At 45.5% G+C, this 15,326-nt stretch overlaps 1 protein-coding gene across 2 annotated transcripts in view; it reads left to right on the forward strand.

Annotated features, from left to right (window-relative positions):
- The window catches only part of LOC126545210 (isobutyryl-CoA dehydrogenase, mitochondrial-like), a 149,719-nt gene that overhangs the window by 111,636 nt on the left and 22,757 nt on the right, over positions 1–15,326 (forward strand). For both annotated transcript variants that reach the window (XM_050192971.3, XM_055078301.2), the window contains 2 exons: positions 11,077–11,179; positions 11,265–11,329. In XM_050192971.3, coding sequence (XP_050048928.1) covers positions 11,077–11,179; positions 11,265–11,317 — 156 coding nt within the window. In that variant the 3' untranslated portion in view covers positions 11,318–11,329. The remainder of the gene's footprint in view (positions 1–11,076; positions 11,180–11,264; positions 11,330–15,326) is intronic.

Consider the following 15,326-nt stretch of genomic DNA (forward strand, 5'->3'; position numbering starts at 1 on the left):
GGGGCCCGTTCCAGGTCCCGATCCAGGTCCAGCTCCCGAGAGCACTCCAACTCCAGGGACAGTGGCCAAGAGAGGGGCCAAACAACAAAACAACAGCAGAAGAGCAAGAAGACGCTGAACAAGGAAGGCAAAACCAAGGTGAGCTGGGCAGCAATCGCCTCCCAACCCCCACACCAAGCAACACAACTCACACGCCTAGAACGCGAACTAGAGCTAATGCGAGTGCGAATAGGAGACCTAGAAAGAGAAAATAGGCAATTAAAAAAGCAACAAATGCAGCAACCACAACAAGAACCTAAACCAGTCCAGACAGGACAGAAAGGACAAAAACTACCGAATTTAGAATGCGACACCGTAATTACCTTGTCGATATTGAAAGAAACCATAAAAGAAGGTATACCCACAATCATAGAGCAGGTGATTCAGGTAGATCGAAAACTAGAAGCTCTGGACAAGAAAATCCAGGCACAACAAATAGAATTTACGAAAGCATTGAGAAAACATGCCACAGGCAGCAGCATAAGAGAAAAAGCAGAGAAAGTATACAACAGGCCAGGCCTGTCGGCCATGACCCAGGCGACACACAATGCCTAAACATCAAAAGCACGCTTCCGAAGAGTGCCAAATATGGCAGTGGAACTGCCGCGGGTTCCGGCGTAAAATGGGACAACTGTCGCAGCTGGTGATGGCACAAAAAAGATCACCAGCTATCATTGCATTGCAAGAAGCCGGAACAAATCCCAAGATTACAGAGATACGAAACCTTCAATACCGAAGGTGAAAACTGGAAGGTCGCAACATTGGTGGACAAGAAAGTCACAGCAATATGTCACAAATCCATAGAAGGAACGGACATTCCGCATATAATAACAGAAATCACATATAAAGGCACCAGAGGAATGAGTGCCTTCGTAATTAATGTCTACAGCCCGCCGAGTCAGAAAAGAGCAACGTTCGACAAACTATTTCAAGAGACAGCAAAAATGAGGAAGGGGAGACCTCTAGTGATAGTTGGGGATTTTAATGCCAGGCACTCAAGCTGGGGGTATCCAACCCAGAACAATAAAGGCAAAAATATTATGGGACAAATAGAAGCACTCGGAATGACACTTCTAACAGACCCTGCAATGCCAACAAGAACAGGGAACAGTATCTCCGCAGACACAAGTCCGGACCTAACAACAAACAAAAATTGTCCAAATGCGGAGTGGTGCAACACCCTCGAAAATCTAGGAATTGACCATTGTATTATAAGCACCACAATCCGCACAGCTCAAATCCGCAAACAAATAGGTACAGCTAAAATAACATACTGGCGGTCGTACAGAGAATCGCTTAAAGAACAAACCACAGACATAAATGATTTAGATAATTGGTGCGAACGCATACGAAATATAAAGCAGAAACATACCAAAACCATCACCAGGACGGATAAAACACCTGAAGTGGACCCTCACCTATTGCATCTGTGGGATGCAAGACGAAGCCTGACCAAAAGATGGAAACGACAGAAATGCAACCGCAAACTCAAAATGAAAATCAAAGAAATAACCCAGAAGGCCGAGGAATACGCTAATCAACTTACAACAGCCAACTGGGAACGCTTCTGCGGATCACCTAATGGAACCCTAGGGACGGCAAAAACGTGGAACATCCTCAGAGGAATGATTGACCCGCTCAAAACCAGACGCGAAGGACAAAAGAACTTGGAGAAATTGCTACACTCGTACCCAGGCACAAAAGAAGAACTCCATCAGGCAGTCCATAGAAAATGCTTCGGTAGCGAAGCCCTGATACCCCCATACCAAGCTGATTACACCGGACACCCAAACCCAGAAATGAATGAACTCTTCATGGTGGCAGAAGTTAGAGCAGCGATCGCCAGTACAAAATGGTACACAGCGGCAGGGGCGGACCAAATATCAAATACCATGATTAGAAACATGAATGATGAAGCCATAACAGCCCTTACGAACTTTATAAATGACCATTGGGTCAAAGGAACGATACCACAGCAATGGAAACACGCTGTGATAATCATGATTCCGAAACCAGGGAAGAAATTTACTTTAGACAACCTTAGGCGCATCTCTCTCACATCATGTCTAGGAAAGGTGTTCGAAAGATTAGTAAACACTAGACTCCAACGTCATCTTGAAGAAAACAACTTAATGCCTGTCACCATGTTTGGCTTCAGACCACATCTGTCAACACAGGACATACTCCTGCTTTTAAAAGAGGAAGTATTGACGAACGTCCCCAAGGCAGGAGAACACATTGTCATGGCTGTCGACATAAAAAGGGCCTTAACAACGTAAGTCACAAAGGGATACTGGATGGGCTTGCAGAGACCAGCTGCGGTCAAAGGACGTACCAGTACATCCGAAGCTTCCTCAACCAGAGAACAGCAGTTATCAAAGTAGGAAACGATGAATCTGAAGTCATCCATCCTCCTAACAGAGGAACGCCACAGGGTGCGGTGATTTCGCCTACACTCTTCAACATAGCCATGATTGGACTAGCTAAAGAACTCCAAGAAATCCCCGACGTCCGTCATTCCCTGTACGCGGATGATATAACGATATAAATAACCAAGGGCAACTTTGGAGAGAAGGAGGAAAAGTTCCAATGGGCAGCCGATATAATAGAAAACTATACGCAACAAAGAGGACTGCAGTGCTCTGCGGAGAAGTCAGAACTCATTCGCCTCACAAAAACCAAAAAACAAAGAACTGACCCGAGACTCAAACTCGAGATCAGGGTGGAAGGGAAAATTATTCCTGAGAGGTCAATAGTAAGAGTGTTGGGAATGTGGCTGCAGTCTAATGTCAGATGTTTACACACTTTAAACACGATCAGAAAAACAACGCTGCAAATTAACCGGATGATAGCCCGTGTGGCCCATAATCGGACAGGAATGGGGGAACAAGACGCCCTCAGACTGGTGAAAAGCCTGGTCATTAGCAGACTAATGTACTCCCTACCTTACCACGCCATGAATAGGGAGGAAGAAGAAAAGGCTGATAAAATAATAAGGATGGCATATAAGACAGCCCTGAGGTTGCCACGCAACACTTCAAATGAAAAACTTCTAGCCCTCGGCCTCCACAATACATTTCATGAGCTGGCTGAAGCCCAACTCATAGCGCAGAGGACTCGATTGGCGCAAACGACAGTCGGCAGAGCTCTTCTTCAAAGAATCGGCCTTGGAGAATGCATACAAATATATAAAAACGCCAAAGGTCTACCCTGCCAGATTAGAGCTTTGTATGGGGTATCACCAATACCACAAAACATGGATCCGACATTACACGCAGGAAGGAGAAAAGCTAGAGCAGAATACATAGACAAAACTACAAAATACTTGGACACTGCACGATTCACGGATGCTTCACCATATCGGGCCAACGCGAAGAACATGGTGGCAGTTGTCGTAAGCCGTAAAGGGAAAATCACGGCCTGTGCTTCGGTTTCCCGAGCAACCATTTTAGAAGCTGAAGAGATAGCCATCGCCTTAGCTATAAGAGAAGGCATAGAGCGCAATGCTCCACTAACAATAGTCACAGATTCTCAGGCCGCATGTAGGAACTATCAGAGGGGACAAATCGGCGCGAAGGCACGCCGGATACTTACCGAAATCAACAGAGACCTTGACATCAGGTATACCCAAACGATAACATGGGCCCCGGGACACGAGGGTGTTACTGGGAACCTCCATGCAGATGAGGCGGCTCGATGTTTCACTAATTGCCGAGCTGACCATGGCAACATCGTGGAGGACCCGACACCCATCGATCCAAATTATAAAGCGACCTTGCAACACTACAGGGAATTCAGAAGGCTCTGCCCAGCCCCGCATAGGAACCTTTCAGCCGTGGACTCAGCGACGTTACGCAGGCTCCAAACGGACACATACATAAACCTACATAAATTGCACATATACTACCCAACAGCATACAAGGACATATGCCCGTGGTGTGGGAGCACGCCAACGCTCTACCGCATCACATGGGAGTGCACAGCTCACACAGAAGAACAAGAAGATAATAACACGAGAGCGAGGTGGGAGGCATTGCTATCCAGCTCCGCCCTCGGGGATCAGCACAGGCTCGTCCGGAGGGCAGAAAGGATGGCGAGGGCCAGCGGTGCCTTGGAATAGGGGCCCGACCACACGGCGTTACCCCGTTTTAGGGGCAACGAAGTTCTTTCTACTAATAAAGTTTTGTTCTTCTTCTTCTGTTTGCATAAGCTGCAGTTTCCGGGAAACATGAATCTTCGAACGCTATCGCGTTCCACTCTTAAAGGCGAAGCTTAAGCGTCTTTCAGATTTTTAACAGTCCTTTTTGAAAAAAAGTTGTACAAAACGTTTTTCCAAAAACATCTGCTCTTACCCTTGTGCCTGGGACCTCTTTGGGTCCCACGTGTGACAAGAGTAGTTCAAGGGTGCATTGCAGGACCCCGAGCCCACAGGGGGGTATGTTCCATTGAGCTTGGACCCTATCTGCACTATCACCAGGATCAGCCCACTCGAAGTTGTTTGTGTGAACATATCGGACACATTTTTTGCCAAATGCTAGCTATACACAGCCCTGCTGTAAAAAGAAGGGAGAAACACACCCTGCCTGTGTGAATAGTTCTCATCGCAGAACGATAAGACAGCAACGTACTACGCCTGGCGCGCTCGCACGTTGCGACGAAGACGATAAATGTTGCCATAAGCTACAAAAAGCATATCTGGAGGAAAATGCACACAGAGCTGCGAATTGGCAGTCCCTTGTGTCTCAAGGGCTCTAACGAGGCAGTGGTGCTCTAGTAAATTTTAGCATCTGACATATTTTGTATATCGTATCATTCCTTCGCAACGCACCTTGATGCTCATAGTACACGTCATTTGTCATCGCCACAATCTTATTACACATAGACTTTACGCAATTTAGAGCGACCATTTTTAAGGCCCCTTTACAGTCACGTCACATCAACTTCATAGAACTCATAACTACACTGCGAACTCATTACCACCGGCATGGCGCTCTTTGGCCATACCTGGCCCTTGCGCCATTGAACACCAAACATTCATTCATTCAAAGCACCCGAACAAGTGTGTGTCGAATAAATATAATAGAATAGAATTTATTGATAGGAAAGGCAGAGAGGTCGACCTGAGCTAGTGCGCTCTAGTCTGCTACTCTGCACTGGGGAAGAGGGAAGGGGAGTGAAAGTATTGGGATGGATGATGATGATAAGAGAAGTGGTGAGTGCTTATGTACATGAGATAGTTGCCTCGCTAGAGCCGCTCGTCGAGCTTGGTGTCCTGCAGGAACTTCAACAAAACTTTTGTTGCACGCACTGAAATTGCAGTGTCATGCCATGGGCCGAGGATAGCTTCCTCCGACAGTAGTTGTCTGCCAACGCTGGCTAGGAAACTGTCTAATGTCCTTCGTTCCAGCATATATGCTGGGCAGTCGCACAGTACGTGTTGCAGTGTTTCGGGCATCTGGCAGTGTAAAACTTTCTGTAAACCAAGCAGACTAGATATACTGAGCCCGCCGAGCGCAGGCTCACGTGTTGGGCCTACTTTTTGAGGGAGAAAAAGCGATGAGTTCACCAGGAGTTGGCTTGTTAAAGCTGGCTGCGCTGACGCGATGTTCCCTCTTAGTTTATTATTGTGATAGCAAATACATGGTCGGGTCAGGCGCATTTCTTCACTCGGCTCGAGGTTCCGTATAAAGTCGAAGCACGATAACATCGTCGCCACGCCCCGTATGCTGTATGTGCGAAGTGAAGGCTTGCGACAGTCAGCCGACCATCGCTGCTAAACCTCGGGCGCGCAAGGGAGGAAAGCACTGAGGAAGGAGGAGGAGGAGACAAAGGGTAGGAAATACAGGGATGTTAGCCATTGTAAGTACCGGCTGGCTACCCTGTGCTGGGGAAAGGGGTTAAGGGAATAAAAGGAGAAAGAAGAAGAGGAGGAAAAAAATGGAAACCAGAAAATTCACACATTAACGCGAAACTACGCGCTACAACATTCAAAGGCGGTCGCACAATTCGCATGTCCTTAAAAACGTCAGTAAAGCCCTTAAGAGGAAGCTTTTGCTCGGGTGTTCCTATCTAAATACACGTAAAAGGAGAATTCGTTTTTCTCGGCAACCACCGGAGCAAATTTCACGAGGTTTGTTGCATTTAAAAGAAAAACTTAAAATCTAGTGACTGTTGGTTTCAGATGTTTTATTTAGGTTGTAAATTTTTTAATAAAAATTGGCAAAAATCGAAAATTTTCAAGAAACGAAACCATCAAGTTTACAGCTCTGTAACTCGGCACCGAAAATTGATAATACATTTCCGTGAATTGCATCTAATAGTACATCTAAAGCGGACAAAATTTATATGTTACACATGAATCACAAAAAAATTTAGTTATATGGAAATATAGCTTTTGCAGAACCTTTGTGAACAACGTAACGAATTCACGTAAGATATAAAATTATTAATTTGTCCGCTTTCAATGATCTAATGGATCCCGTTTACAGAACCGAGATATCTGCTTTTTATGCAGAGCTATGAATTTGTAAACTTCGTGCTTCTATTTTATTCAAACTTCCGAATTTTTGAAAATCTCCTTAACAAAATTCAAGACCTAAATAGAAATTCCGCGACCAACAGTCACTAGAATTTAACTTTCTCGCTCAAATGCAACAAATTTCATTAAAATCGGTCCAGGGGTTATCTCAGAAAAACGTTTTTGCGTTTTTACATGTATTTGAATAGGCCGCGTCGGAGTTGGGCCCGAGCTAAAGCTTCTTCCTAAAGAGAAGCTGAAACACTTTTCGAAAAAAATGAGTTCCCTGCGGCATTCTATAGTTTTGAGTCCACTGAACACGAATATCTTGTTTAAAAAGGGCAGAAACAAGCGCAAGCGGCTGTTTTTTGCAAGAAAACGCGCACCAGCGCCTCAGGGCATCGCGCGAACGCCGCTGTTGCCCGTGATTTGTCGGGACCGCTTTGACGTCATTCACGGGGATCGCCGGTCGGCGCCGCCGTTTCAGAGCGTAGCACGCTGTTGTGTTCTGGCTTCACAGCTGAGTTGTGGAACGTTCTCGCTGTCTCAGAGAGCTTGTCTTTTCGCCGTACTACATGTTCGAACCGACAGCCGATACAGAAGACGATGGCGGCAACGGGCGCAACGACGACGTTGAGTGTGCCAACAGCGAGAGCGATGTGTGCACCTTCCCGCGCGTTGGAAATCTTAGCTGGTACATATGTCTTTTCATGTAGCTGCACGTTCCAATGACGGGAGAAAAAACGCGCTAAACTGTCACTGGGAACTTGCTGCTGGAAGAATGCCGAAGCACAAACATCTCGTTAGATTGTAAACACGGGTGCAGTTCCGCGATGTCATGCACCTTGCCGCTGCTTGTCTAAAGTTCCGTGGTTTTTGCGTGTTGATACACGATCGCGAACATAATTGCCGCGTTTGGCTACTTCAAACTCTTCAACATTATCTGCCTGTATCACACTGGCTGCTTCAAACTCTTCGATTGATGATGGTAGTGGCACAGGTTCATCAGGGGCTCGGTTCTCAAGGTGCTCTGCTAGAACCTGAAAGAGTGCAAGGCAGGGATGTCATGAATTTCAGCATAGCATGCATATCAGCAAAGATGACAACAGTTGGATTACTTACAGTAATTGAAACACTTTTTCAGTAATTTATGTGATGGATTAGTTGTCTAGTGATTTAGTAATGTGAATTATTTGGTGTCTGTAATTTCATGGCTAAAGTAATGTAATGTATTAATTGCGTTAAATATGCACCAGTAATCTCTGTACGGCGCCAGAACGTTGGTAGGTTCGTGAGGTGTGGTGGAGGCACATGGGGGGGGGGGGGGGGAGGGGCATTAAATGTTAAAGGCAAGAAAACATTTTTTGTCCAGCAGCGATGCCTGTATTTGGCTAGACCACGTCGAACGCTGACAAGTTCGATACCTCACAACGTTATTTCATTATTTGAGACCGTTCGCCTTGCCACGGGCGCGGCTGCGCCGACGCTCGTTTTTGCAGCATTTCGCTGCTGGTAGCCAGCTGTGAGTGTGAAATCTACGGAACGAAGTTTTTACACGACGAGTTCAACTACTCTAACGCGAGCATGAAAATATTACCGTAACGCCTTATGTCGTGCGATTTGAACACGAATGCTGAACAGCTAAACCTGCGGGCACCGCGTGGTTGGACGAATAGCAAATATCACTGAATGCGCAAGCGTACCCCCGGCCAGTTATTTCACCGTACCAAAACAGCGCCGAACAAACAGCCTTAGTACAGTGTTCCGTGACAAAGCGGAGTGGAAAAACAGGATGAAAACAGCAAGCACTTTGCACGCATGTGCATATTCCCGGCCGTGCCTCCACCTCGCTTCATCATAGGCCGCTGTAAGGCCATTTGTTCGACACTCAGGTGATCATCCGTTTAAAAAAATTGCCCGTGTGCACATTAAAACCCTTACCTCACCCTTTCTCCTCTTGGCGAAGGCCGCTCTTGGAAGTGGCGAGGTGTTTCTCTTGTAGAATATAGACGGAACAACGCCGGCCTCTGGTCGCGCCGATTTAATTGGAATACCGATTGCCCGCATCGTTGTCAAGCTCCGATGATAATCACTGTCGCGGAAATGGTCCGAACATAGCACAGTTGATTTCGTCGGCAAGAAATTATCTCTCCTCACCGCACGGACCCACTGCGCTGCAAGTTTCTTGTCCTTCGGGAACATGTGAAACACCACATCGTCTCGCCCGCCTGTGTTCGCACAGCCGAATGCTGCACAGAACAAGGGCTTGGCTATAGGCACTCACGCAGCACAGAAAGCAAGCACAGTTCACGAAAATCGCAAAAGAAAACAAACGTTAGCGGCGGCAGATCTCTCGTAGCGTCGTTTCGTAAAGCGCAGGACGGAAAGAAACATGCCAGCACATGCCAGCACGCCGGTCCGGCAGTACGGTCCCCGGGAATGACGTCACTCTCGCCAGCTCTCTCCTCCGGCTGCCTCCTCACCCGGCGCTCCGGGTAGCGACGGGGGCGTGTCCGCGGGGGGGATTTAGAAAGCGATTTCTGCCCCTTATATTGACAATACAAAGAAAAAATTTCAGAACCGTAAATTAATAGGTCTGTTCTTCCCAACCCCAGCAATTCATGGAAATTGAGAACCGTTTCAGCTTCCCTTTAAGGCCTTCAGAGGAAGCTTTAGCTCGGGTCCAACTCCGACGCGTCCTATTCAAATACATGTAAAATGCAACAACGTTTTTCTGAGATAACCCCTGGACAAATCTTAATGAAATTTGTTGCATTTGAGAGAGAAAGTTAAGTTCTAGTGACTGTTGGAAGCAGAATTTCGATTTAAAGCCTGAATTTTGTTAAAACGTTTTTCAAATATTCGACCATTTGAAAAAAATAGAAGCACGAAGTTTACAAATTCATAGCTTTGCATCAAGAACAGATATCGCGGTTCTGTAAACGGCATCCATGAGATCATTCAAAGCGGACATGTTCGATGTGTCATTTTACATCTTACATGAATTTGTTACGTTGGGTACAAGGGTTCTGCAAAGGCTGTATTTCCATATTACAAATTTTTTTATATTCATGTGTGACATATAAATTTTGTCCGCTTTAGATGTAACATTAGATACTATTCACAGAATTGTGGTATCATCTTTTCGTTATTGAGTTATAGAGTTGTAAACTTGATAGTTTCGTTTTTTGAAGATTTTCGATTTTTGCCAATTTTTAATAAAGATCGACGACCTAACTCAAAAATTAAAAACCAACAGTCACTAGATTTTAAGTTTTTCTTTTAAATGCAACAAACCTCGTCAAATTTAGATATTTAGATAGGAGCACTGGAGGACGGTGTTGCGTACGGCGGCTGCTGCGTACGGCGCGGGCGCCCTATCTTGAAAGCGATCTGCGATGTGGACTAAGTGAGTGCCCCGAGTGCTGGTAGCTTCGTATATGCGCTCTGCTTTCGACGCTTAGTTCTCGTTGAAGTTCTCGTTGAGGCAGCACGAACGTCGATCCGCTCGCTGCTGCTGCTGCGCTTCTTCACTCCAGCGGTTTGACAGCGCGTTTCCGCGGTCATCGAGTCGGATGCGTTCATCTTCAACTGTGTGTGTGTGACACCGTGCTTATTAATTTAGGTAGTAAGCGAATGTTTCAAGTTTATACGGCCGATAAATCTACTATCCTTACTTCGTGTTGCTGTCTACTAATTTGTTGTCGCAATGGATGCTTCGCCTTTCGACCGAAACTGCGGCTTGTTTTCTTTTTTTCTTGCTTTTGTGTCTGCTCTACACGCTCGGAGCATATGTTAGACCATAGACAGACTTAGCTTGACGTTTACTGTCCACGGCGCTCATATCAGTGTAACTTAACGCACTCAACTGCTCAAAGTGCGCAAATGGAATGCCCAAGTCGATCGAGCGGAGCTCTATGTCGCTTTGCAGCAAGCTCGCGCCTATATATAATTGAAAATGCGAAATCTGCGCAGTTCTCTGTAGTGCCCGAGCTCGTGAAATTCGGGTGGTGAGCGACGTGCGCTAAAACGCCGTGCACGTTGCACAAAAGCTGCACCGTCTTCTTAGACAAGCACTGCTTGCCGAATTTCGCCTAAGTCCTTCTCGCTGTATTAAGCGACCAGATGGTGCCAATTCACAGGCGACCCGGCGCACTACGTGGACGCCATGTTTACTGCAGAGGACAATAGTGCAGCAAATGTGGGGCGGGCTAAAAAAAGAAAATAAATAAACAAGGCTTCTGCGTGAGCAATATTATATTTTCAATTAATGCATTTGAGTGTGATTACTAAATTAATGAATTAAGTAGTACTTATATTTGGCTAAGGAAATTGTGGGTGAAGCTGAGCAACTATTCCGCAGTGTGTGCGGTTCGGCTGCGTAGCTCCATTGCCAGCGACAGTTGTGCCCGAGGCCAGCGAGTGAGAAGGTTCGGCTCTCTGGTCACGAGACGCCATATCGCAGACGCTGAGAGGGTCCGGGGCTTTTGGTCCTTCAAGCACAGTGTGTTCTGTTACAGATTACTAACCAAGCGCTGCAGATGCTGGGTGGTTACGGATTCATCAAGGAGTACCCTGTGCAACAGTACCTGCGAGACCTTCGTGCCCACATGATCATTGAAGGTGAATTGAATGTTAAAACAGTTTGCATTGTTCATGCCACACCTCGGTTACTTTTTCTCAAAGCCCTTTCTTTACTCCTACACAGGAACAAACGAAGTCATGCAGATGGTGATTTCCAAAGACATCCTAAAAGGATAAAGACGATATAAGGTAGGCATGCGAAGTTACGTTTCAGTTATTGTGGTGACTTGTAACCATAACAGTGACCGCTTTGGTTTCTTTTATTCTTACTTGTGACACACAACGATGCTCGTAGCAAAAAGACATTAAGCATTTCACAGATATGGTTGTTGGCCTAGTTGATGCTTGCTGAAAGACATGCTTCTTGCGGAAAATAAAACACACACAGAGGGAGGACGCACGTGCCGTCGCCTATATGGGTCTTCCTTTTGTGTGTGTTCTCATTTGCGGCAAAAAACATGTCTTTCACTAAGCATTGTACATGCAGACCATGTACGCCTTGCCGCGTAGCGCTTTATAGAACCGGGTGGGTATAAAGGTAGCCAGAAGTGTACACTTCAATAGCAATTATTTTCTTTTACACGTAGCAGCAGCCTGCAGGGAAAAAAAAAAACACTCAGACTTAGATGCTCATTTGATGGCTGAGGACATTGACATACGCGCATGTGTCACATTGCCTAAACACACAATGCTGAAAACTTCATGGTCTCACTAGGGCAACGTAAAAGTTTGCCATACTTTGCTTGTTTCAATGGTGCAGTGGTTTCGGTTTCTTTTATTTTTTTTCATAGAGAACCCGGCGATGTCGCCGAAAGCCGGTGTTTTAATTGGTTCAACTCCTGTTCTTTATCAATTTCCACTCAAACAAAAAAAATAAAAAAAATAGATTGCAGTACAAGTACTACGTTAAATAGCGAAATAACGCCGTGAGTAGTGATTCTCATAAACTGCTGTAAAGAACATCGTCCGAGAGAGCTTCAGCATCTCACAGTGGTACTTATTGCTGCGGCTAAGTTCACGCCATGAATGCTGACAGTGGGCTGAACCAACAATGAATCATTCTCTCGCACAGAGAACATATTGGGGCAGTGTTTAACATGATTCAGCAGTTGTACGTGGCTACGGAGGTTCTGAGCGAGTGCCTAAGTGTGTGACGCCCAAATTCATTTTAGAGAATTTCCAATCCCGAAGCGAAAGCATGGTACGGTGTCTGATCACTGCAGTCTCGAGGAGTTGTCGAATACAGAAAGTCGCTGTAGCCGGTGAGGGTAGCTGTTTAGGCTATAGTCGATCAGACGGAGTTCTTCATAACTGAACGCAGCCAAATCAAAATTGTTAGCTACTACCCGTGTTTTTCTCTGTCTTTCGACGAACGGATTCCAATGACTGAAAATGACTAGAAAAATCGAAGCCCCTTGCTGCGCAAACGAAATGCTGTGCAAAGTTCCGGAAAGGTGTCTTCGTTTTTTAAAGGACAATGAGCGCACTTTCGCAAGACTGGGAGAATGATTTGAAGCACTCGGCGAGTTGAATCATCCGTCATGCCAACCTTATCTCGCTCAGAAATCTGTTTCCATGCTTAAAAATGTTATGCAGATCCAACGCACGTGTTGGAATTTTCATCAAGTGAAGGATTAGTGAAGCGTTTAATTAAATGCTATACAACTAAATGCGATACGTACAATTGCCTCTATTTTCATCCCTTGCAACACGTAATCACATATATTGTTTATGTACTGCACCGTTCACAACCCATGTCGAAATGCAAATACCAGAACAGGCGAATGCACAGCGGGAAACGCCGATGCAGCGACGTCACGACGACGAAGGTCGTCGATGGAACAACGGGGTAGAAAGGTGCGCTGAGAAGTACGGCACATACCTGAATACAGGCACGTACGCAGGATTTTTTTTCGGGGGGGGCCCGCCACCTCCATCATCATCATCATCATCATCATCATCATCATCATCATCATCATCATCATCATCATCATCAGCCTGTTTTATGTCCACTGCAGGATGAAGGCCTCTCCCTGCGATCTCTAATTACCCCTGTCTTGCGCCAACCGATTCCAACTAACACCCGCGAATTTCCTAATTTCATCGCTCCACCTAGTGCTTTCTCGTCCTCGATTGCGTTTTCCTTCTCTTGAGGGGCCATCCTAGGACTCGGGCCTGCCAGATAACTGCGCAGAATCTCAATAAACTTGTTACCACCACCTTCTCTTGGTACCCATTCTGTAACCCTAATGGTCCAACGGTTATGTAACCGGCGCATCACATGACCTGCCCAGCTACATTTTTTCCTCTTGATGTCAATTAGAATATCGTCTATACCTGTTCGCTCTCTGATCCAAACCACTCCCTTCCTCTCTCTTAACGTTATGCCTAGCAATCTTCGTTCGATCGCTCTTTGCACGGTCCTTAACTTGCTCTCAAGTCTCTGCCCCATATGTCAGCACTGGCAAAATGCACTGATTGCACACCTTACTTTTCAGTAATAATGGTATGCTTCCAGTCAGGAGCTGGCAATGTCTGCCGTATGTGATCCAACCCATTTTTATTCTTCTGTGAATTTCCTTCATATGATCAGTGTTCCCTGTGATTAATTGACCTAGGTAAACGTATACTCCTTCACTGTCTCTAGTGGCCGACTGGCGATCCTGATCTCTTGTTCCTTTGCCCGGCTATTTATCATTATCTTCATCTTCTGCATATTAATATTCAACCCCACTCTTACACTCTCTCTGTTAAGGTCTCCAATCATTTGTTGTAACTCGTCTGCATTGTTGTTGAAAGAGTTGAATAGAACAATGTCATCGGCAAACCGAAGGTTGCTGAGATATTTGCCGTCGATCATTACTCCTAAGCTTTCCAAGTTTAATAGCTTGAATTCTTCTAAGCACGCAGTGAATAGCTTTGGAGAAATTGTATCTCCCTGTCTGACCCCTTTCTCTATAGGTATCTCCCTGCTTTTCTTGTGTAGAATTAAGATAGCTGTAGAACCTCTGTAGATATTCTTACGCGAAGGACGAGTCAGTAAGACGAGAAACTATTTACAGATTATATTTACAACAACTGTAGCAGCGCTGACCGGTTAGATTCACAGCGCGAGCCCAGTTCGTTCTTCCTCCTATTTTGTTTGAACGAGGTGCGTGGGCGCCTCGTTCAAACAAACAAATACCACACGCATGTAGCAATATTTTCCAAGCTTTTTACGTAAGCGTTCTGTACTCCTTCATTACGTAGTGCCTCTATGACTGCTAGTATCTTTACTAAATCAAATGCCTTTTCGTAATCTATATAAGCCACATAGAGGCTTATTGTACTCTGCGGATTTCCCGATAACCTGATTGATGACATGGATGTGATCCATTGTAAAGTATCTCTTCCTGAAGCCAGCCTGTTCCCTTGGTTGACAAAATCCACTGTGGCCCTTATTCTATTGGATATTATTTTGGTAAATATTTTATATAATACTGGGAGCAAGCTAATGGTCCTATAATATTTCAAATCTTTAACGTCTCCTTCTTCGCGGATTAGTATAATGTCTGCATTCTTGCAGTTTTCTGGGACCCTTGCAGTCGATAGACACTTCGTATAAAGAGCCGCCAGTTTTCCAAGCATTATGTCTCCTCCATCTTTGATTAAATCGACTGTTATTCCACCTTCTCCTCCCGTTCTTCATCGTTTCATGTCCTGCAGGGCCCTTCTCACCTCATCGCTAGTTATAGGAGAGTTTCTGTATCCTGTTCATTATTGTTTCTAAGTGAGCTGTCGTGACTCCTCTGGGTACTGTATACAGGTCAGCTTAGAATTTTTCCGCTGCTTTTACTATATCTTCGAGATTGCTGATATTATCCTTCTTATCTTTTAGTGCATACATCGTGGTTTGTCTTATGCCAGGTTTCTTTTTTACTGATTTCAGGCTGCGTTAATTTTTTACGGCTTTTCCAGTCTTTCTGATGTTATAGTTTCGAATATCAGCTATTTTCAGCTTGTTGATCAGTTTTGACAGTTCTACGAATTGCGTAACGCTCTGCGGCCGCCAGACCCATACAACCGCGTAGAGCGCAGGACTCTGCGATTCTAGACGTACTGCGCTCACCGCGAAAAGTTAGAAAAACACCCACTTGAGTACAGCAGAGAAGTGGCGACGTGAGGCGGTTCGACCGATAACTGTAGA

The sequence above is a fragment of the Dermacentor andersoni genome, chromosome 10 (assembly GCF_023375885.2).
Source record: "Dermacentor andersoni chromosome 10, qqDerAnde1_hic_scaffold, whole genome shotgun sequence".
Taxonomy (NCBI): domain Eukaryota; kingdom Metazoa; phylum Arthropoda; class Arachnida; order Ixodida; family Ixodidae; genus Dermacentor; species Dermacentor andersoni.